General features: G+C 34.3%; 2 protein-coding genes across 2 annotated transcripts; one reads left to right on the top strand and one right to left on the bottom strand.

Annotated features, from left to right (window-relative positions):
- The first annotated feature begins 897 nt into the window (after positions 1-897).
- Positions 898-13,643, top strand: si:dkeyp-50d11.2 (calpain-1 catalytic subunit). The gene is made up of 17 exons (XM_042711478.1): positions 898-1,191; positions 1,471-1,733; positions 2,038-2,107; positions 2,580-2,698; positions 6,063-6,196; positions 6,277-6,445; positions 7,021-7,104; positions 7,175-7,260; positions 7,368-7,412; positions 8,224-8,384; positions 8,469-8,638; positions 9,192-9,407; positions 10,741-10,745; positions 12,157-12,221; positions 12,306-12,422; positions 12,553-12,611; positions 12,736-13,643. Exons 2-17 carry the CDS (start codon positions 1,482-1,484, stop codon positions 12,760-12,762), a joined length of 1,779 nt encoding a protein of 592 aa, XP_042567412.1. The 5' UTR covers positions 898-1,191; positions 1,471-1,481; the 3' UTR covers positions 12,763-13,643.
- On the bottom strand, positions 12,523-24,132 carry bbs1 (Bardet-Biedl syndrome 1). Its single transcript, XM_042710957.1, is given in 17 exon segments — positions 12,523-14,421; positions 14,803-14,889; positions 15,015-15,168; positions 15,258-15,372; positions 16,240-16,398; positions 16,491-16,560; positions 16,692-16,852; positions 16,939-17,057; positions 21,372-21,478; positions 21,660-21,791; positions 21,887-21,959; positions 22,625-22,663; positions 22,780-22,826; positions 22,928-23,200; positions 23,499-23,533; positions 23,634-23,710; positions 24,033-24,132. Coding segments are annotated over 17 exon segments (1,767 nt in total). The 5' UTR covers positions 24,065-24,132; the 3' UTR covers positions 12,523-14,334.
- Positions 24,133-24,808: the final 676 nt, after the last annotated feature.

The raw sequence follows: 24,808 nt of genomic DNA, 5'->3' as shown, positions 1-24,808 counted from the left end.
TCTCTCTCTCTCTCTCTCTCTCTCTCTCTCTCTCTCTCTCTCTCTCTCTCTCTCTCTCTCTCTCTCTCTCTCTCTCTCTCTAGGTTTTTAATACGGGTCACATTTAAAACAACGATCAGATGGCAGTCACATTACTGCAGCTCTTTGCTTCCCCCTTTTGGGCATTATGTAACCATTTGATTTGATCGTATTCCAAACTGGTATGGATTTTATTGTGCCCAATTCATAGTCAAGCACTTTTATATTTTTGGTAGGGCAGACATTTAAAAATATACAGCTTGAGGCTCTTTTTTAAATTATGAAGAACAATGAAAATGTAGAATTCACAAAACTGCCCTGCAGTACTCTTGTTGCCTAGGACGTTTAAAAAAAATCGCCAGTAATTTCCAGCATTCGCCTGTAGATGGCAGCAACTCCGCATTTAATCTTTCAGTATGCTGAGGAATGAGTAGTAAGGGTTTAGTTTTCTAATATAGACAGGTTGTAGTACTTTTAAATGGTTTAAATTAAAATAATAATAATAATAATAATTTATAATTTTGTCTGTTATATGGCTGGCCAACTGAGAAGAAACTTAATTACTGTGCAATGGTTTGCCGCAGTCACAATATCTGCAATGAAACTGGGCGTGGCTCAAGCGTATTCTCAAGCTGGCCAGGTACGGTGGGATTTAAATAATAATTGTGTTAATAATTTAACTATTTGAATTCTTCACGATATATTTTCCGAATTATTGTCTATTCAAATTCGACCGCTGCACAGTAATGACGCTGACACATGTAATCTGTTACTTTTCTCTGCCTTTGTCATGATGTTTGGTTATACAATAATGCACTGTTTAAGAAAAAAAATATAGAGGTTATTTAGGTCTGTATATATCAGTACTTGGAATTTGTAGACTAACATATAATGTAAAAATATTAATGTACAAATGTATCCAGTATGGCAAAATATCAATACATCTCAATGCAGGATTCTGCTTTTTGGGCCTCCTTGCGCCCTCTAGAGGAACATAACTCCTTGTCTGCTATTAAATAGTAACATTTGGGAGCATTACACACCCGTGCGCACTGCAGTCCATTACAACAGCCTCTACATGCTGGGACGAAGCCTAACATGATATGTTAGTTAATTGAACAGGACCTCATTGCAAGGATACTCATATCTGGATTTGGAGAGTGCCATTTTAAGGTAATGTGCAATACTTTTACAATTGGTAGAAGCCTAGATTGGAAAGTTTGTATATTGATGTTGTCAAATGTTTTCACTCTCTTCATGAGTGGTTGGCAACAGCAGAAACTGTATGTGTGTTATATTTAAACACTAACCATATAAACATAATGAGTGGAAGGATATTATATTACATCTGCTTCTAAATAGTTAATTTGAGGGGGGAGAGGCTGGGTAGAAATGATAGTAAATAAATAAATAAATGTAGCAGTAATCCATATTTTGGGGTGTCTTTGACAGTTCTGTACTGGATGGAGCCGATTTGCGCCATGGGAGTTGCTGCTCGTTTGAGGAGCGAATGGGATCGAAATGATGGACTGGGTCAAAACAATATGGCCCTAAAGTTCTTGGGCCAAGATTTTGAAACCTTGCGTGCCCGTTGCCTTCAGAGTGGATGTCTTTTTGAGGATGAAACATTCCCAGCCCAGCAGTCTTCTTTAGGATTCAAGGAGTTGGGGCCTGGCTCTGCAAAAACCAAAGGTGTTCGCTGGATGAGGCCCACGGTGAGAACATTGGAATAAACTGAGTCTGTAGTTTGGGCCAATATTTCAACCAAGAGCAAAAACATAGACCTAAAATAAATCAGCCTACATAATTTATGCAAAGTCTTTGCTCACAAATTTACATTTGCATGTATATTTGCATAATAGTTCACCCTAAAATAAAAAAAAATCATAATTTACTCACCCCCATGTTTTACTTGCAAAATAATATAAAAAAGGCAACACTGGTTTTATCTGTCAAGCAGAGATGTTCCGGTCATTTTTATGCCCTGTCTGACCCTTAGGTCTTCTCTGTGTACCCCAGGAGTTCTGCACTGACCCACACTTTATTGTAGATGGGGCCACACGCACAGACATCTGCCAAGGAGCTCTAGGTAAAACAAACATTTACTAAAACCTAAAAAATTCATTTGACAATGAGCTATAGGTTGGAATGGGTTTTTTTAAGACTCAAACAAGGGAATTGGTTTTATTTTATTTTTTTTTATTTTATTGCTGATCAAATTGTTGCTGGAGTAATGAAGCATGATAGTTTAATCTCAGCTGTTTCTTGTCTGTTTTTTTGATCAAGTCATATTTATTAATATAGTCTGCAGTAGAGCAGCTCTGAAAAGACCATTTTTGTTATTATTCAGCTGTTTTGTTCAATGTTGATTGCGTTTATTTAAATAACATTGTGAATGTTGCAAAGTTCATTATTTTTGAAACAAACTCAGTTCAGCTATAGATGATTATTTTGTCATTGTTCAGCTCAATTCAGTTCAGTATTGATTCAATTTAGTTAAGTAGTGCAAATTGTTGTGTTTAATATTAATAATGCAATAATGTTTAATATACTGATTGTAGGTGATTGTTGGCTGCTGGCAGCCATCGCGTGCCTTACCCTCAATGAACCCTTGCTGCATCGGGTAGTGCCTCATGGCCAAAGCTTCCATCAGCAATATGCAGGAATCTTTCACTTCCAGGTACTGAACACTATGCATGCAGATTAAAAAAAAAACAAAAAAAAACCTTATAATATTAATTTCATAGTTTTAATATAAAGAGTGTGGTTCCAAAACGTGATAAACACCTTTTTTTTTTTTAATTGAGTTTACGCCAAAATCAGTATTGTATCTGGTCGGTATTTCAAGTCGCATCATATGACCCCTTTAATACATAGAGCCGTAGATCACCAACAAGCTACGCAATATCGCATTCATTTTATGAATCGCATTTCATTATGAATGCCATATTGCCTAGCTTCTCAGAGTTAGTGTTTTTATTAATGCCATTTATGTTTTTGTTAGTTTTAAATTTTGTGTAGGTTTTTATTGGATTAGAATTACAAATGAGGACAATGGAAGCAATCAAAATCAACAAAAGAGCAATGATATATAAGTGCTATTACAAGTCTCAGTTAGCTTAACGCAGTACATATAGCAAGGGTTTTTTTAAATAATATAATAAATAAAAAGAAAACAGATAGAATAGAAAAATAATAGAGCAAGCTAGTGTTAGAGGTCGTTTTGCTTTTGTTAATTGTATAATAAATGAAAAGAAAACAGATAGAATACAAAAAGATTAGAAAGCTAGTGTTAGTGTTTTTTTTTTTTTTTTATTTTTAAGAATAGAATTAGAATAAAGAGTGCTAGAGTTAGAGGGTCAAATAAAGATGAAAGAGATGTGATTTTAGCTGATTCTTGAAGATGGCTAAGGACATTGGTGGTTGGATTGAGTTTGGAAGGTATTTGATTTTAGATGATTGTTGATGATGTTTTTGGTGTTTAATAAAGGGGGTCCGCAGGACCGGGCAGTTTTAGCAATGTGGTCTGAGAAAGTAAGCTGATCATCAATCATAACTCCAAGGTTCCTGGCTGTTTTTGAAGGAGTTATGGTTGATGTGCCTAACTGGATGATGAAGTTGTGATGAAACAATAGGTTTGATGGAACCACAAGCAGTTCTGTCTTGGCAAGGTTAAGTTAAAGGTGATGGTCCTTCATCCAGCAAGAAATGTCTGTTAGACAGATCATCAAGATGGAATGATTGTTAATACAGCATATACTGTAGTACTAGTCAACTAAATTAATGTAACAAGGCAAAGATGAATGCACTTTTGGAAGTTGAATGTAAGGGAAATGTCATTTTGGAATTTCTGTGGTCTAATGTGATGTTCATGTTCTTGTTCATAATGAAATTTTCTTTAATTGTTGTAATTAATTTATACCAAACAAGATGACCCGTTGAATTCATTTAGGAAGCGATGACTGATGAATGTTTTTTTAGTCCAGTGCCTGTATAATATAAGATTAGTATTGACCAAGTTAAGAGGCTGTCATATGTGGATCAACTTACTGTGTTGTGTATTTTCAACTGTTTCAATATGAAAAATAACTTTCATAGTGATTCAATGGATTTATTGCATTAAAAAAAAAAAAAAAAAAAAAAAAAAAAAAAAAACTATAATGGATTTATTGCATTTTTTGGGGGGGGTGGGGGGGATAATAAAATTTTATAATAAATCTTTGAAAATCAAAATCTGGATTTGAATTTTTAATGTTATTATAACCTAAACATTATATGTGAAAGTTTGAAACAGAAAATAGTTTTATAATAAATCTTTCTTTCTTGGTAAAGAAAACACATTTTTACTAAAATTAATCAAAATGGATTTATAACGTTTTGGAACAAAACTCTTCATATACATGTACAGTATATGAATACATTTATGTAGAAATGTATAACATTAGAATTTTAATTAATTCTAATGTTATAAAGTGCGATTATATATAGGCTACATGATAAGATCATATTTCTAGCCAAATTACTGAGTGCACCTGTAATTATGGACAGTAATTTATAAAAGAAAGACATTGTGTAAATACAGGTCATCTATGCCCTCAGTCATACAAGTATTGAGGAAAATAAATTTAGAACCCATTAGTTAATTTTCTGCCACATTGCCCAAACCGTGGTTTTGTGAAAAATCCCAGACATGTCCTTCTCTTCAATGCAGCTTGTAAACCAATCTGTTCCATTTCCTGATTCTCCATAGCTCAGCAGATCTACATTAAGCAACAGTCCCTAAACGTCAGCTCACCCTGTCTGCTGCAATGACTATATATACAGGCCTCACCCAGAAAATGAAATGACCACATTTAACTCGCCTCTGCCAAATTCCCCTTCTGTTCTCCAGCCAGGAGCCATTTAGGCTCAGTCACATTTAGTGAATGTGTATAGTGTTCAGAGCATTAGTGCTGCAGAGAGACTTGGAGAACAGCCAGCAGCACCTAGTATACTAATGTTTACATAGGAAGAGAAATGCTGAAATTTTTATTGCATATTTAAAATATATCAGATATATGTAGTTATCAAATATATATCTTATTTTTTTTTTTTTTGTACAGCCAGCAGCACCTAGGTTATCAAATATATATCTTATTTTTTTTTTTTTTAAATAGTATTCTAATTTATTGTTTAAATGTTTTTGAAAGAAGTCTCTTATGCTCACCAAGCAAATGCTCATTTATTGCATCAAGCATACACAGTAATATTATGAAATATTACAATTTAAAATAACTGTTTTCTATTTTAATATATTTTGGTAGCTGAATTTTCAGCATCAATACTCCAGTCTTTAGTGTCACATGATCCTTCAGAAATCATTCTAATATTTGCTTTTCTTATTATTATCAATGTTGAAAACAGTTGTGCTGTTTGTGGAAACCATGATACATTTTTTTTTTTTCAGGATTCTTTAATGAATAGAATGTTTGAAAGAACAATATTTGGTTGAAACAGGAAACTTTAGTAATATTATAAATGTCTTTTGATCGATTTAATGTGTCCTTGCTGAATACCGACCCCAAACTTTTGAATGCTAGTGTATTATATAGTACTGTATATAGAAATTTGTTGCTAAAAATGACTGGACCGATTAAGATTGGTCAGCAGAAGAAAAAAAATCCTTGTTGTTGAGGCCTAATACTGTAGATTGTGATCTGGGACATTCAACACATCATTTTATGAATATTTACAGTGAATTCCAAAAATATAGTAAACCCAACCCCCCACTGTGTGCACTGGTGTTTAATGCTGCATTCATGTCATCACAGTAATTACAAGTTTCCTGACTAGTAAAAACCATTCATGTCAAACTCCTAATTACAAGTTAAAAACTGCAAATCTCTAACTGTCATCAATATCAGACATGGTGCATTTAGGCATTCTGAACATTTCCACAGAAACAAACAAAGTTTCATAATAAGAGAATTTAAAATCTTCAGAGTTTTGTTATCTTTTTGATTACAGTAATTGTGTCATGATGATTTGTGACATGGATTATCTAGTTTTGGCAGTTCGGGGACTGGGTGGATGTGGTGATTGATGACCGGCTGCCTGTCAGAGACGGGAAGCTACTTTTCGTCCACTCAGCTGAGGGAGCAGAGTTCTGGAGCGCCCTGGTGGAGAAGGCATATGCAAAGTAAGAAGGCTTTCACAGGTAGTCTTCAGACCAGGATCTTGTTTGCTTGTGTAATGAGTTCACTGTTATTAATGTGACAGGTTGAACGGCTGCTACGAGGCTCTGTCAGGAGGCTGTACGTCTGAGGGGTTTGAGGACTTCACTGGTGGAGTGACAGAGATGTATGAGCTGAAAAAAGCTCCACCCAACCTCTACAGCATCATCAGAAGAGCTGTGGAGAGAGGCTCCCTGATGGGCTGCTCTATAGATGTTAGTGCTCAGGGACAACATAACCAATCAATCAAAATGTCATTTCTAGAGCAAGCTGGGATCATTTTGAACTGTGACATAAAATACAGGAGTCTGGGAAAACCTTAGTCCGTTTAAAACTTTTTAACCCCTACAATACAATAATATCATATCATATCATATCATATCATATCATATACACACATTTTAAAATATTAATACTTCTAACCATTTTAATTCATATGTATAAATCTAAATTAAAATGTAATTAAAATTGTGTGTATGTGTATATGTATATATATATATATATATATATATATTTGTGTATATATATATATATATATATATATATATATATATATAATTCAAGTAGTTAAAAAATGTAAATAAATTAAAATTTTATTAAATTTGTTTAATATTAAATTTTTTGTATCCGATGTAGGGATGTGGAAGAATAGAATAGAATAGAATAGAATAGAATAGAATAGAATAGAATAGAATATCCCCCCATCTTCCAAATCGCTTGTTCTATGTAGGGTCACGGGACAATACAATAAAATATAATATAATACAATTTATTTTATATTCACTTTTAGATTACGAGTTTCTTTGACATGGAGGCGATCACCTTTAAAAAACTAGTGAAAGGCCACGCATACTCCATTACTGGAGTGGAGGAGGTGAGTGCTGGATTATTTATTGACCAAAAAAAAAAAACTCAACCTATTACAATTCATTGTTGTTGGCCAGGTGGAGTATAGAGGGAAGCTCACAAAGCTGTTGCGCATCAGAAACCCTTGGGGAGAGGTGGAGTGGATGGGACCCTGGAGTGATGAGTGAGAGTGATGTGAAAAGGAGGGGTGGATGGGGAGAATTATTTCTAAAATAATAATGAATAATATCTAATAGCTCTGTTGAATACTGTCACCATCTGTCGATTCAGGTCAAGGGAATGGTGTGAAATTGACCCATCTGTAAAGTCTCTTATGCTCTGCTGAATTGAGGATGGGGTGTTGTGTTATGTTTTTTTTTTGTTTTTTTATTTTTTTTTTATTTGTTTATTTTTTTCATATTAGTTTTTAACTAGTTAAATAGGTTGTGAATTAAATAGGAATTAGTTTTTGATTGGTTATTTTGGTTTTGAATTAAATAGGATGGCTTAATATTTATGGAACCAGAATGAGTTAAATATGTGTTTATGGCTTTACCACTGTTCTCAACGTTGCTGCTGTTTCAATGGTGTATGAAAATCTGTTCATAATTATACAATCCTACACTGCATTCCTATTTATTTCTATTAGTTCTTCAATACTGTATATGAGCAACCCCACTGTACATTCTGTAAATCATAGGCTTCAGCTTATTCTGCACTTTTATTTATAAAAACACTATATTCTTGCACTTCTGGTTAGATGCAATAATCTGCAGCTCTGTACTTGTACTCTGCATAATGAGAATAAAGTTGAATCTGAAATCTAATCTAATCTAATGGCTTAATATTTATGGAACCAGAATGAGTTAAATATGTGTTTATGGCATGAAAATTCTGTCATATTATATTATATTATTAATTATATTATATTTATTATATTTATATTAAACTTTCTTCTGTGGAGCACAAAATTTGTGAAGAATATTTTGAAAAATGCTATAGCTGTTTTTATCCAAATGTTTTTATTCAGTGTTGTGAAAAGTCAGTGGTTTGAAACCAGTAACATTTTAATTGTATTGATTTATTTGTAATGATATCTTCTGAAATATTCCTTCAAGTTTTAAATATGAGTGTTGTTCACACACAGGATGTCATTCAGTGACTTCATGCGAGAGTTCAGCAGACTAGAGATCTGTAACCTGACGCCGGATGCGCTACAGAGCAGCAAGGTGAAGAAGTGGAACACATCCCTGTATCCTGGTGAATGGAGAAGAGGAAGCACTGCTGGCGGCTGCAGGAATTATCCAGGCATGTTCCTTACCAAAGTCTTTAAGATGCTTGTGAGCTGACCATGAGAGACTCTCCCATTAAAATATGCTTCTCTCTACACAGCAACATTTTGGATCAATCCCCAGTTTAAAGTAGTCTTGAAGGAACCAGATACTGAGAGTCAAGAAGACTGCACTTTTCTAGTGGCCCTGATGCAGAAGAATCGCAGGAAGTTACGTCGGGAGGGCAAAGACATGGAAACGATTGGATTTGCCGTTTATGAGGTAGAAAAATGGAAACAATTGGATTTGCCGTTTATTAGGTAGAAATTTTTTTATGTTTTTTAATTGGGTTGGGTGATTTCTTTTTATGAATTATTTGTATTTTTTATTGTGTAGAATGTACGTATTATATATGGGTTTGGGGCATGTTTTATGTAGGTTATGATTTATTTTATGGCTTTAAGATGTTTTATACAGGTTATAAAGTGTGACATCCTTTCACTGTGTTGTGTGTGTTATTGGAAATGTGTTTTATATATTGTGTTTTTGTAATAACAAATATTATAGGAAATGTGGGTTGCTAAAAAAGTGACTTTGTTACTGGGAATTGAAATTAATATATTATGTTTCTTAAAGGTAATTGTAGAGTTTTGAGATGTGTGCCAGATAAATGAATCTCATCAGCATTGTTTAGCATTGGTAAACCATTTGTTATCAGTCAGGTTGGTTTCTGTAGCAGTATCAGTTTGTTAGTTTTTTGTGGTATATAACTGTGAGATATTGTGCATGTTGTGTTGTTTGATGAGAACATACAGTATAGTGTTCAGTGTGTTTCCTCTCCTGTCAGTATCTGGGCCGGGTGGGTGTGCATCTGAAGCGTGATTTCTTCCTCACCCACACGTCCAGCGCTCGCTCTGAGCTCTTCATCAACCTTCGAGAGGTGAGCTCGCGTTTCTGCCTGCCAGCGGGGGAGTATATCATCGTCCCTTCCACCTTTGAGCCCCAGAAAGAAGGAGACTTTGTGCTGAGGGTCTTCTCAGAAAAGGCTGCTGACTCTCAGTGAGTGACTTTTTGAGAATAAATGTTTGTTTTATTCAAATATTTTTAATGGAGGATTTAAATATTCAAAATTATTAGCAATATAAATAATTAAAACATTGAATTTGGATAGTATAGTATAATATTTTTACAGAATATTAATAAATATTCAAAATGTTTAGATATGAACAATTGAAAATTTGAATTTGGTTCATATAATATTTTTATAGAGCATTAATAAATATTCAAAATGGTTAGAAATATAAAATAATATTTTTAAATAATAAAAATTTTTAGATTTGAATTTGGTTGTTGTTTGAATTTAATGAAATGAAATTTTGAAAAAACAATATGTGTCAAATTTGGTTAGTATGTGTTTTTTTTTACAGAGCATATAAATGTCAATATATTTAGAAATATAAATTTGAATATTTATTAATGATCTATTTTAATATATTTCTATGTATATATATTCATAATATATAGATATAATATCAATATATATATATATATTTGGTTATATATGTATTAACTGAGCATTAATACATATTCAAAACAACATTACCAATATAAATATTTTAACATTTAATATGCACTTGTTTTATATACATATACAATGAGATATAACAGTACTAATGCAGCTGAAAGTTTTGCTTTTTTGTATTTGTATTTGTGTTATTTTTATGTTTATATATATTTATGATGTAGCATATATTTTTTTATGTATTTGTGTTTTTTTTATTTATATGTTTATTTATGTATTTAATTATGTATATATATACCGATATATATTATATATATATGTTTTAACAGTACTGCAAATATGCTGCTGAATAATGCAGTCTGTGCTGACGAGGGGAGCTTTAAGCATTTAGTTGTTTTTCGTGGGTTGCTGTAGTGCCCAAAATTGAATCATTCACTTGGAAATGGAAATCAATCTCCAAATGAACCGAGTTGTTGGCAAAAGTATTGTCAAATGAATTTAATTGGTTGTTTCGTTGGTTTAGATGTTTTTTTATGTGGTTGTTGGCAAAATTGAGTATGTTTTGGGAATAGTATAGTATTTTTCATTGGTTATTGAATTAAATGTGTCGGATGATCAATCTTATATATATCCTATGAAGTATTACACTATGTTAACAATGGTCCTGCTTTGTTAATTAAAGTCTTACTCAAACCTTGACCTGCCTTGTATTAATATTCAATGACTTGTTAATGAAAGCTACTGAAATAACACACATTAAAACAGAGGTGGGTGGATGATGAAATTTGAGTTGTTTTGTTATCTATATGGTGATATTTGATGAGATTTTTAATATTAGGTGAGTTTTTTTGTGTTTTGTTTTTTGTTCCAGAGGAGGTGAGTTTTCCTGTAAAACATTTCCAACAGTACTGCACACAGATGCATCCTGGGAAGTTTTGCTTGTAGAGGGCTTCAAGGCACTTTTCGCAAGCCTGGCAGGGCCGGTAAGACAGCAGGAAGTGGGAGGATTTCACGGGTTGCTGTAGTACCCAGTAGCTTGATTGACTCACTCACTCACTCTGGTCTACAGGAAATGGAGATTAATGTGTTGAAACTCCAGATTTTATTGTAAATCGGGTTGTTTGTAAAAACGTGGTTGTTTAATGTGTTGATATTGTATATAGTTATTGGAGGTTTTTGTGGGATGGGTTATTTTGATTATTCTTTTATTAATTTGGTGTATGAGGTTTCAATTCAATTTACTTGGCAGTTTATTTGACCCAGGCATCACGCCTACGTTTACATCCAAAATCATAAATTGGGTTTGGAGCATGAAGGTAAGTGATTAATGACAAATTGGGGTGGAGTAATCCTTATTCAAATAAAGTAACATATAATAACAAGACGTACTATGCTTCAAATAAAGTCATATTTAACAAGAAATATTCCCTGAAAGTTTAAAATGTCTGTATGATTGTTCTTCTTACAGATAAAGATATAAAGACAGACGGATTTGACAAAGTGTATTGTTTGGGGATTAACACACTCAACAATGATAGCATTTGTGGTCCATTTTTATAGGTCATACTGTGAATAGTTTGACAATGATTTAATTTGTTGTTCATTTTTTATAGTTCATTGAAGAAATGTGTGTAGTTTGATTTTGAGTATTGGTAGAATCTTAACCTGTGGTAGAAGATCAAACGATATCTTGTCAGTGACAACATATGGTAGAAGGATATCTTGTCAGTGACAACATTTTATGCTTACTTTATGGTGTATATAATGTTACACAAACACTACTGTTTGGAGATCTTGTAGCGTCATTGTTATTATGGAAATAAGGGGAGAGAGGGGGAGAGTATTGAAGGAAGTGGATAGGTGGAATGAGATTTCTCTAAATTGATGTCAAAAGTGTCTGTATTTGAATACACTATGTGTGTATTGTCCGTCTCCAAAGATCAAAGTGTCTGAGGTTCTGTAATTCTTACAATTCTAAGAAATGTTTCTTGAGCAGCAAATCAGCATATTACAATGATTTCTGAAGGATCATGTGACACTGAATGACTGCTGAAAATTATATATTAAAATAGAAAACATTTATTTGAAATTGTATTTTTATTTAGAAAACATTTGCTTTTTTTTTTGTGTATTTTTTTTTAAATCCATTGCTGTTTTTACTGTATTTTTTATCAAATAAATGCAGCCAGGTTGAGATCTTAGTGACTTTTTTTCTTTTGTTTGTTAGTAATGTTGATGGTTTTTTTGGTTTTTTACCTTCTTTAATTTGTTGGTAGGTGTTTTTTAGGTTTTTTTTGTTGGAGTATTGTGGAATGATGTCTTATGAAATGCGTCTGGCGCTAGAATCAGCAGGTATCTGCTCTTTAAATAGCACAATTTCTATAATTATTGTGGTATATTATGTTTATGCAGACTTTATGAATTTTACATTCTGAGGCTTCAAGTTGACCAACAACTTGTTCCAGCTGATAATCCTGCGCTATGCAAAGCCAGACATGAATGTGGACTTTGACAGCTTTGTGTCCTGTCTGATCCGCCTGGAGACTATGTTCAGTAAGTGTGCCAAGTATTTGTTTTTTGTGTGTTATTACTGGAGACAGTTTTTTAAGTTAGTTTTAGCATTAAGACAAATGATTTGTAAGATAGGACTAGATGTGTTAGAGTTCACTTTTTATTCCAACAGAAACTTTTAAAGCAATGGACGCTGATGAAGATGGATTGGTATCCTTCAGCTTCACCCAGGTTGGTCTTAACTGCTCATTAGTAATTAGAAATTTCAATAGCAAATTTCATTGTCTCTTTGTAGCCAGTAATATATGTTTGCAACATTTTCCCTCCCTGTTGTTTTCTTCCTTTCTTCTTATAGTGGATCACCCTCACTATGTTTACTTAGATGGATGTTCCTCTTCCTCTGTCCTTCCTTCCTCTGCCTCCTGTATCCTCATTAGTATTTACAAAGTGGGTACCTGACTGGCAATAAGGAACTCATACTATCAGCTATATGACACGATTTAGTTTTCATACAGCATAAAAGGAAAGGAAAGCAAACACTGAGATGCAACATTCAACTGGATATACTCAGAAAAAGCAGTGCTTATGCTATATTTCAAAAGTTTGGGATCAGAAAGATTTTTTTTAAAATATGATAATACTTCTATTCAGTAAGGATGCCTTAAACCGATCAAAAGTGATAGTGATAATTTCAAATAAATGCCGTTCTTTTAAACTTTACATTAATCAAAGAATCCTGCAAACACTGAGAATAATACAAGCACCAAATTCCTTGATCACCAAATCAGCATAATATGACTGATTTCTAACAGCTGCTGATAATTCTGCTTTGATATCACATGAAAACATTACATTTTTAACAAATTTTTAAAAAGAAAACTTCTTTCGCATTTTAATATTATTTCACTATAACAGTTTTTACTGTATTTTTTATCAAGTAAATGCAGCCTTGATAAGCATGAGACTTTTTTCAAAAACACTTAAAAAATCCTTCTGCCCCAAAACTTTTGAATTGTAGTGTATATAAAGTTTACATGCATGCAAACAGTATTTTGACAAAAAAATATATATATATTTGAGCGCAAGAACAGTTGAACGTATGTCACTGTAGTGTAGAAAAATACTGTGAATCTGTGAAAGAGAGAGAACTGAACTTTCTCTAAGCTCTGCCCCTTCTGGATACTAATGCTCGCTCAGATGAGCTTTTTTCTTGTAAAAATACGGTGCGCACCCTCTTTGGGTCAACATGTCACTTATATTACCTGTAAACCCGGATAATTTTAAACACTTCCATAGACATACAGAAGAGAAGAGCAAACGCTTATCTGATAATTTAAGTGAAGTTGCTAAGGCAGGATTGGTCAGTATCGAGGCTTAGCAAAGAGTCAGTCGTTCACAGCTCTGTGCTGAGATCATCTCCTGTGACCTTTCACCCTTGTGCCTTGTTTACTTTCGAGTGTGTGCTTTAAAAGTAGTGAATAATATTTTTCTTACCAGATTGCCTTAAACAGAATGTTTCATGCAATGATTCTCAATATATATTAAAACAAAAGTGAGTCAATAAATCCTCATAATTGCATTATAAAATGTGTGATCATTACATCAAGAATAAATATGTTTTACATATAAATATACATGGCTACCACAAGTAAACATCAGGAACATCTCTAACATCCGAACTATATGACCTGTGGAGCGCTAGGCCTTGCAGCTGTCAATCAAAAGCTCCAGTCACTAGCCATTAAAAGGTACAGAGGTGTGAGGACACGCCTCCCTCAGTCCTGGTCTAAGCTACAGGAAGCACTGGCTCTATGGCCAGCGCAAGCTTCTCTTAACTCATGTGATGGAAAGCTCTCTGTTCCAGGCAGCTCTGTGGAGAAGCCTAACTGTTGCTAGGAGCACAGCAAGAGTTGAAGACGCCTGTGAAGCTCAGCTAGACGTTTCTGATTCGCTCTCAGTTCAGTGCAAGTCCTTCACTCACAGGCATGTTGATGTGGGCGGTGAGGAGAGGAGCACTCTTTCCTTCCCTCAGCACAAACACCTGAAATCAGAAATGGAACATCAAACAGCTGCTTGATTTCATACAGAGAGCTGTTACAGCAATCAACATTTATGTAATGCATCATGGGACTGCACAGGGGCGTCGGGCTCCTATTTTGTGACTGGTGGTAGAACCCAAGCTGGGTGGGTGAATGACCACAGAAATGTCAGTTTCAAGCAAATGACTGAGCACATTTTGATGTGAATAGATTATTTATGCCACAGCATTTTAGATAAACACTGTCTAAATATCGTTTTACTATAGGAATATATATATATATTATTCATCCGGGTTTTCTATTTGCATATTTTTCATAGTACACATACTAGTTATTCTGAATATATATGGTCCATGGATGTTCTGAATGGGTGAAAGTCTCACTTTGATGATGTCAGAGATGCCTTTGTCACTCAAGCACTCCACAAAAGTGTCAATGGGGTAATTCAGCCCTGGAACCAGTAGGGGGATCTAAAGACACAAAACAATTCACTGTTACCAGTAAGTATTTTCTCAGCTTCAATAACTACAGATTGAAAAAAATCTGCTTATATAGAGAAGGAATAATGCTCATGAAACTGCTCAGCTGAGGTCACCTTGAAAAAGGCCGTCCTCATGCTGTACAAATTTTCATCGTACAGAAAACTGATGGCTAGGTTCATGACTGGACGGCACGATGCAGTGTTCTGGATGTTCAGTGTGAGCTTGAAGGATGGGCCCAACCCTTGAACCTTTGCAGAAACAGGAAGCAGAAACTGAGATTGGTATCAGCTTTCCGGTGTCACTTTGTTAGCACATTGGGAGTTGATGTTGACTGTTGAGGTATTTGATATTGAGTGTCTTGGTTTGTTGTCGCTTTCATGGGCGTGAGGCTGGACTCCAGGGCTTTGACATAGGCCCGTGCTGCAGCGAGACGCAGCCTGCTCAGGTCCATCTGAAAAGCTCGGTGCATGGCTGCATAGAAAAAACATCTCATGACTTTCAGGTTTTGGCTGTATCTATTTAATAAAAAAAATCCAGTAAAATAGCAATATTGTAAAGTATTACAATAAAAAAAAACTGGTTTCTATTTTAATATATTTTAAAATGTCATTTATTTCTGTGATGGCAAAGCTAAATTTTCAGCAGCCATTGATCCAGTTTCAGTGTGACATGCTCCTTCCGAAATAATTCTAATATGGTGATTTGGGGCTCAGGAAACATTATTCATTCTTATTATTATGAATGTTGAAATCAGTTTTTGCTGCTCAGTATTTTTCTTGATACCATAATACACTATTATTCAAATTTTGGTGTAAGAAATATATATATATATATATATTTTTTTTTTTTTTTTTCTTCTTACACCAAAATTTGAATAGTAGTGTGTGTGTGTGTGCGTGTGTGTGTGTGTGTGTGTGTGTGTGTGTGTGTATATTATATATATATATATATATATATACACACACACACACACACACGTTTATGTTACAGAATTTATTTTTATTCATCAAAAAATCCAGACTTGTGGTTTCAACAAAAAATAATAAACAAGAAAAAAAATAATAAACATTGATAATAAGAATCCCTATTAATAACTGAGTACCAATATAACCGATAATAAATGAGCATCAAATAAGCATATGAGAGATTATATGATTTCTGAAGGATAAAGTCAGACTGAAGTAATAGCTGTTCAAAATTCACAGGACTAAATTACATTTCAAATAAATTAAAACTGTGATTTTAAATTGTATTAATATTTTACAATATTTTTTGGCTATATGAAAACCTTCAACTTAGGTGTTTTGTGGACCAAATTTATCTTGGTGCATCACTAACCAACTGCATTTTCGCGCTCCCTCAAGGTCTGGTCCACATACAGCTTGGTCTTCTTGGGCACATTCAGACGAATGCTCTGGGCTATTGGAGGTCCAGGGGCCGAGTCCCTGTCTTCAAACACAGCTGTCCTCTTGAGGATCTTCACAATCAAACCACCTCCTGGATCACACACAGTTTATCTGAAATGCTTTATGTTCAGCATTATAGTTGCCCTGAACTGTTTTATCTAATATGTAACATGCTTTTTCTACCTTTGGTGGTCATTATGAGTGTGCCGTCTTCCCGTCCATAACGCCCGAAACAAATGCTTGTCACTACGTCCTGTAAGACATAAATGAAAGTCTCTGATGATGATTACGAGAACATCCTGGCAGTAAAATCAGAGTTGAGGGGAGTTCAACTTAGATATGTTTCTGAATGTCACTGGGTTTTCAATTCAAGATGGTTCTTACTGGTGTCTTGATGGTGCTGATGAGATTTTTGTCTCGGTACATGTGTACTTCACAGTTGGCCAGACCCACCAGCACAGCCTGGAAACCTCGTGTGGGAAGGTCCATCAGCGCCATGGCGGTAACAGGGGCTGGCAAATAAGCCGTCCACAGCTTTTTCCCCTAAAGGAGATTTCATATGAGATTTAGGATTTTTGGTTTTGTAGGTTTTATTTTTATTTTGTGGGGTATTTATTGTTTTGTGATAGATTTTGAGTGTTTCATTGTAGTTTTTGATTGTAACATTGTAATGTGTCATTCTTTCCCATCCTCACCAGTCCCACTGGGTGAGAGGACAGCTCAATGCAGTACTTGGGCTTCGGGGAATCCTTCAACACAAAAAGAATTGAATAGTGAGAAAATTGGCTTTTTTTAGCATGCTATCACAACTTAAGGGGCATTTTTCGTTCCATTGACTTCCATTTATATGTATGCAAATGCTGGATACAGGAAATGCAAGCTCATGTTAGTGTTGTATTACGATATATGTGGCTTATGTTATTTCATTTGGCTCTTTACATGATTGGGTAGTTTTATTTTTTTTAGTTTGTAAGGCATGTGTCAAATTGTTTTAATTTTGGCCACAATTTGGTCGTCTGAGACAAATTTTGAAAATCCTAAAAGATTCCTATAATCCTAGGCTAAAATCTGTAGTCTTTGATCGCTGGTTTGACATGTTCATAGACAGCCGATTAATAGCTGTTGCGATCAAATCAAACGAAATTCTGGCAGTGTCAGAAGATTTGGCGAACAGTCCTGCAGTGTGACTTCTCCTATGACGAACATCAAACTGTCTTCGTTTTTCAAGACAAGCCATGATCAGAATTAATGATAGAGATTTTTTCTAACCGTATAAACTCCGGCGCTCCCGTTCTCCGCTCATGGAATTCATATGATACATTGCCTTTGTTTTTTTTTAAAGAGGTTGCACCGCTGTTTTCATTTGTGTGTGTTTTTTTTGTTGTCTTTTTTTCTTCTTAAAGGTGTCATGATCTGATTTCGATTTTTCCTTTCCTTTAGTGTGTTATGTAGCTATTTGTGCATGTATAAGATCTGCAGATATACAAAGCTCAAAGTCTCCCACAAAAGGATTTCTTCTATCTAAAAGAGAAGGGTGATCCAGACCGGGCTAAAATGCCTAATTCAATCACACCCCCACATCTCTACGTCACGATGTGGAAATATTTGCTAATGCCGCCCAAATGTTCATGCTAAGAAAGAAGGCGTGGTTTCAGGAACCGCAGTAATGGTAATGCAGCCATGTCAGGGAAATGCTGTGTGTTTCTGTGCGAAAGCAAAAGCACTTTATTTGGCCTTCCGAAGGTAGATGCATTTAGGAATCATTTGTTAAGATTTATTTACAACAGAACAGCACAACCCAGATGTTCGAATTTGTACAACGCATTTTATGAACCTAGGAGAGTAGCCTACAAGGATGGCTGTGCAAAGGCTAAATCAAAAAAATAAGTAAGTCAATTCTTTTGCTGACAATATTGCGCTTATTCTGAATCAGCTACTGTAAGTATGTTTTCTTAATAGTTTAAGTCAGGGGTCAGCAAGTAAGTTTGGCATCATGCCAAAAAAAATTTTTTTGCCACTATATGACGGGCCAGAATATAGTCAAAGGATAATTTAAGAAATTAATTGATGAAAAATGCAACTAGAATTGCCTGTGACAGACTCTGCGTCTAAAGTATTTAAGTTTGTTTAAAATATCACAGTTCTGTTCATAAAATATATATATATATATATTAGAATATCTATATATATATATATATATATATATATAATTATATTATATATATATATATATATATATTTAAATAGTTTAAAAGTGGCTTTTTGGAACACCAGTGTGCAAACTTTTTTCCTACCACATGACAAGCTAATAACATGGTTGTCAGCATTAAATGGTATAATTGCTGCTTTTTGCAGTGAAAATTTTGTTTGTGATGAAAATAACAGTATGTTTTCCTCAGTTATTTTACCTACAGATCAATGCATTTTTTTTACAGATTTCTGCTCATTCGAAATCGGATACTGATGAAGTAGTACTGTAAGATTAAATTTGTATGAATTTATTATTGAGAGAGCGATTGTGTGTGAATAAGTGTTGCTTTCAGCTGAAAATATTCAGTACTGAAGGAAAAAACAAATTCCTTAAGAAATATAAATTCCCGTTCATGTCCATAGAATCATCATAACAGTATATATATATATATATATATATATATATATATCTATATATATATATATAGTATATATATATATATATATATATTATATATATATATATATATATATAAAATTAAACATAAAAGGTGTCTAGGGTTTTTCCTGTAAATCACATTCTTCTATAAAGGATATTGCATTTTTCTTTTTCATCACTTTGAGGGCTTTGTATATGACATAAGCTCATTATAAAATGCACAAAACCTTGGTTTCACTTTCAAGTACTTAGATTTGTGTATATAAAATTTTCCCAGCAGAAGTATGTTGTTAACAAGGAAGTCATCTTTGTTATTGTGTGTTTGGAGAGGACTTTATAGACCACATATCAGCGTGATCTTGCATTATTTTCTTATCACTTCTCGTGTGCGTTTGGTTGTGAAATGTAGTTTGCGGACCAGTCAGAGTTGTCAGCGATTCTTCCTATTATAAAATGCAGTGTGTAACGTCCTGTTGCTCATTCACCGTGCAATGTGACCGCAGCAGCAACTGAATGTTACCCCAGATAGTCGTGCAGTGTGAAAACAACGGTGATTAGATGACTTTGAAAATCATGCAGTGTGAACTCGGCATAAATGATAACCGGGCTTATAAAGTTATCATACACATACGCAACAAATGCTTAACATATTTAAACAATCTCATCACTCAGTAATTAATTTTACTGGGTGTTCGTTTTTTTCTAATGTAGGCTATACTCCGTTCAATGGTGAGTTTGATGAATTCACTACAGAAAATTTATCTTGTGAAGTGAAATGCATGCAGTTACCAACCAAATAATACACACATTCTTTCTATGAGGGTTGCGCTTCACTATATAAAATTATTTAATAAATACCTGTTTAAAAAAAGCACTTATTTGCGCGAACACAGGACAAAGTTTGAGGGCGCACACGTAATATCTGAGGGAACACAGAGCCATGATCACTATATATATGGGAGAGGAAGCCGAGAGAGTCGTGCTGGCGCCCTCTCGTATTGCAATAATGCACTCTTGACATGTGCCATTAAAATAATGACAAAAACTGCCTCAAATGAACTATAAATATGAGAACAAAGTCGTAAAAGCTGCAATCCATTTTTATTGGTTAAAATGAACGGAGACTATCTTGTGTTTTTCTGTGGGTGCTAGACACCTGAGCACCCACGGGATCGGTGCCTATGGGCATAGCATCTAAAATAAATGAATGGCACTATAATATTTATATATATATGCATTTATTTTTGTTCTGTTCTGAATGCCACTTAATTTAAACGATTTGGAGTGTGGGGAAGAAAATTTCATGTCAGTTTATAATGTATAATGTATTCAGTATTAAAATTATTTCTGAAAATAATAGTTAAATGCGACTTATACACCAAAGCAAATTATATTTCTGAAATGTATCAATTATAAATTAATATAATTCTATTTTATTATAGTATTTAAAAATAAATATACAATGGGGACCATTTGCACCAATAAAACAATCATATTATGTTCATTCCTCCTACTCATGTTAAACTTTAGCCTTAAACACTGTTATAATTATGAGGGGGTCCTTGGAAAATCCTCTCCCCTGTAAGGTGTCCCTAGCTCCAAAAAGTTTGGACTAGGACTAGTCTTAAGAACTAGTTTGACCAACTAGTAGTTAGCCAAGAGATAATCAGTCTCACTTTTCTGATTCAAATTGGGCCAGTCTACATTATTTGTAACTGATTTTAAACAGTTTTGACCAGTCTAGAAGAAAATAAAATTAGATGGCTAATTTTTTAAGACTAGTCCAAGCAATTTATGCAACCGGCCTCTGTTTCACACCAAGAATGATAAACATAAAGATAACTAGATTTTTACACACATTATATTTACATCCACCTAAGGACGATAACATTTTGCAGATTATATGCGCACATTGCGTTTATGTTGTCCGCCGCCTTTCTGGCCCGCCTCTTTAATGTAATGTATTCATCATTCGTCAGCTGGAAAAAAAAAATGTTCTGAAAGTAATTCCAATGATACTGTTCTTTTGTGTCATTATCAATATATGTGTGGCATGGACCAAGTCACATGATTTCAACGAACAACTCTTTATATCCCACCGTTTCAGAACATTTCGAATTGTAGAAAAAAAAAAAGCTGAAAGGAGGATTTTCAATAAAGTTGGTAAATAAATCATTAAAACTTTCTATTATACAGATAAGTCATCTTTAATGTTTAATGACCTGTATTATAAATTACATTTTGTAAGCTTTAATAAAAAACATTTACAACACATTTACATGGTTTTAACCAGCAGACGTTCTCAGCTTAGCACGTTGAGTTTTGAGTGCTTTGTAATTCTTTTTATGAAGCAAGTGCTTCAACCGATTCCAGGTTATGAAAAGCCTTGTTTCTCCTATTAAAATATTTAAATAAGTTGCAGTTCACTCAGTTACCTGCGTAGTATGTAGATGTTGCCGTTGCGACATGCCACAGTGATACGGAACTCCACATCAAACTGACCCGTCACATCCATTAGGTTAGGTGTACTGGGAAGTGACATCTGAAAACACAAAGGCAAAATCATAGTAAAAAGTTAATTTTTTATGGGAAATCAGCTTACTTTACTAACCAACTGTTTTAACACCTAAAGTAAGTAATATATTTTGATGATACTGATAAAAAGCTCATAGAAGAACATAGTGTGTAACAAGCACATATGAAGCAGGTGTGAATGTGCTGACCTTGTAGAGGATGGTAAAGGCCTCTGGATCTAATATGTAAACATCACCGTTCTCTGTGCCAATCACCAGGCAGCTAACTGCATCCTCATCTGCCATGTTCTTCTTCAACATCCCTATACAGGTAATGACCGTCTGAGACAAACAAAGAGACAAAAGCCCTGTTTGTGCATTTGTTCTTTAGTTTTTTGCCAATGTGTGAGTCATTGCATATATGTAGATATTGGTACCTGTCTACGTATAGGCTGTTCTTTGTGAAGAAGAACGAAATTCTCCATTTCCTGTGGCTCAAGCATGAGGAACCTGAATAATTTAGGCAAGAAGTGCAAAGAAATTAATTAAAATATTGTTCCAATTTTCTTTTCATTCTTTTAGGGATTTTTATTTCCTTGATTATGATATTTGGAGAGTTGTATTGCCTTGACATTTTTTTTTACTTTACTGCCCCCAAGAAATATCAAAATTAAAATTTTAATACAGAAATTAAAGGCATTTTAAGTCATTGTATTTATGAGCTGCATATTTTTTTTTTTTTTAAATTAAATTCATTTGGTTTTGGCAAAAAGTGTGTGTGTTGTGTTTTTGATGTGTTTTGTATAGAATGTGTGTGTTTTTTTGTTCTGCGTGTTTTTATCCATAAAATAGAAGAAAAAAAAATACATACCAACATTCTTCAAAATACGCCCTTTTTATTCCACAGAAGAAATAAATTCACGAAGGTTTAAAATTACATGAGAGCAACTACATGATGAAAATTGTCATTTTCTGGTGAATTTTCCCTTAAAATTAACACATTATGTTAATATTTGAAGTTTGTTTATTACTTTATTAAAAAATTATGTGTGTGGAAAAGACAAGGCAACAGGGGACAGTTATTGTTCCTACTACTAAAAGTTCCACAGAGGTCTATGAATCCTACAGTTAAAATAATAATACACTGATAAAGTTAAGATAAGAAGAGGTTTTACCGTAGTGATCTGACAGAGAGTGGAATTTCAGCTTTGTCCCTGTTCAAGAGGAATTAACAAAGTGTTGTAACTATAAAATCTACATGTATTGTATAATGCTGTACTTAACAAGCCATGCAGTGCATTAGGTCCAGAGCACTACATACAGTACTCACCTTAAACCTTCTAACATCTCTTTAAGCGTCATTGGATCAATCATGTCCTAAGCCACAAAAAACAATCAGTAAAAGGAAACCACAGTGAAAAGACATGACATAATGCTTAAAGCTGGATGTGATGGATATAGGATGAAGAACAGCTTACCTCCTTGGCCTGACTCCAGACATCCTGCTCCAGAGGGTTCACCTCCAGGCTAGGCAGCGTGAACTTGAAGTAGGGCCTCAGGTTCTTGTAGACGTAGATGAAGGGACCGGAGGCCACAGCGATGGCTGGCGTTCGTGGCTCGTGCAGGTCCATGAGGAAGGAGACTAGGCCAGTGGGCAAGTCCAGCAGGGTGCTTTCACTCAAAACACCAGTGCCACGGTACACCTTTAGCTTCACGTTACACACTCCTGTGCCAAGATCACCCACCACCAGCTGGTACACACACAGACATGACTCTTACAATGACTCTTTATTGCCAGTCTCTCAATGATGGATTATTGACATTGCATAAAATGTCATTAAAACAGGACAAAAGATTATTATACTAATGCACTTTTTTTTTAAAGTGCATTAAGTGTGTTAGGAAATAGTCATGGAAGTATACTCTCTTTAAATGGGCTTTTATTTATATTTTCTGCAAGATAATTTTTTATATTTTCAAGGTTTGAAGTACACTACAAGTGCACATTCAGTTAAGCGCACTTACAATGGCACAAACACACCATCTCACCTTATTCTCACCATCTCCATGCAAATCTGAAAGAGCTGTGGAAATGAACAGGGAGTATGAGCTGATGAAATTGGTGGTTGCAGGTTCAACCGCAGACATGTAAGTGAGCGTGAAGTTCATGCAACAGTGACTCACCAATGCAAGAGGAAAAGGTGTATAGATTGGCGACTGGGTCATAGTGAGCATCAAGCCATTTGGAGCTGGCGACTGAACTACAAGAGCACAGGGAAGACCTGCTACTTCAAACAGACCTTCTTAAAAATCATCTCTGCATATGAATTAATTTCTATGCACTGGGTTTAAAAACACTCAAAGTCTGTATTGTCTCTATGCCGCCGTATTTAACAAATACAAATAAGAGTAACGTTAGTTGCGTCAAAACATAAGCTCTACTGCTATTAAAAAAGGATTGACTTATCAATTATTACATTTTAAGAAAAATTCTATGCTATAGTATCAACATGCTAACGCCAATCGTTATTTAACGCGATATTTTCGAGAGAAAGCCTCATAAATTAGCATATAACGACTCACGTGTCTTTCAGCTCCTGGGAAACAGAGGACATGACGGTTTTGATATTTTCAAATGCTCTTTATTAATGATTTTAGGCTGTGATAATCAAGTTGCTTGGACTGACTGACTGTCTGCTGTACGTTTATAATGATTTTTGTTTTTGTTTTTAGGCTGTGATTGGATCGTCTGATGTGAGATGCTTTTTATTGATTCTTTTGGGATTTGTTTGTATTGTCGAATAGTTCCGTGTTTTCAGACCATTTTAACTTATGGTTGTCAACAGCAATGAAACGTGTTTTTAAAAATTACGTTATATTTGCTTCGGGAATCTTTCTAATATTCTGATTGGGTGCTCAAGAAACATATCTTGAAAACAGTTGTGCTGCTTCAAAAGTAGGAACAAAAGAATAGGCCTACTTTTATTAAGCATTTATAGTGTTAGTACATATTAATTCGGTTTTAAATAAATCCTGTGTTCCTTGAACCTTATCCATCAAAGAATTGTGAAAAACCACGTATTCCATTTTTTATCAACACTGACAATAATAGGAACTAACACGAATAATAATTAAAGAATTAAGCACTAAATCAGCATATTATAATGATTTCTGAAGAATAGTGTAAAACTGAAGACTGGAGTAGGCTAATGATGCTGAAAATTCAGCTTTGCATCACAGGCACAAATTAAATTAAAAAAATATATATTCAAGTAAAAAACTGTTAATCTTTATTGTAATAATATTTCACTGTTGTACCATATTTTTTGATCAAATAAAGCACTAGACTCCTTTCAAAA

This window comes from Cyprinus carpio, chromosome A21 (genome assembly GCF_018340385.1).
Source record: "Cyprinus carpio isolate SPL01 chromosome A21, ASM1834038v1, whole genome shotgun sequence".
Lineage (NCBI taxonomy): Eukaryota > Metazoa > Chordata > Actinopteri > Cypriniformes > Cyprinidae > Cyprinus > Cyprinus carpio.
The sequence above is the reverse complement of the archived record's forward strand: the minus strand, read 5'-3'. Positions and strand labels throughout refer to the sequence as shown.

Coding starts and splice junctions, on each gene's coding strand:
- si:dkeyp-50d11.2 (XM_042711478.1), top strand. CDS start 1,482: ATGGAGCCGATTTGCGCCATGGGAGTTGCTGCTCGTTTGAGGAGCGAA. Junction 6,446..7,020: donor TGATGGGCTGCTCTATAGAT/GTTAGTGCTCAG, acceptor ATTCACTTTTAG/ATTACGAGTTTCTTTGACAT. Junction 7,413..8,223: donor CCATCTGTAAAGTCTCTTAT/GCTCTGCTGAAT, acceptor GTTCACACACAG/GATGTCATTCAGTGACTTCA.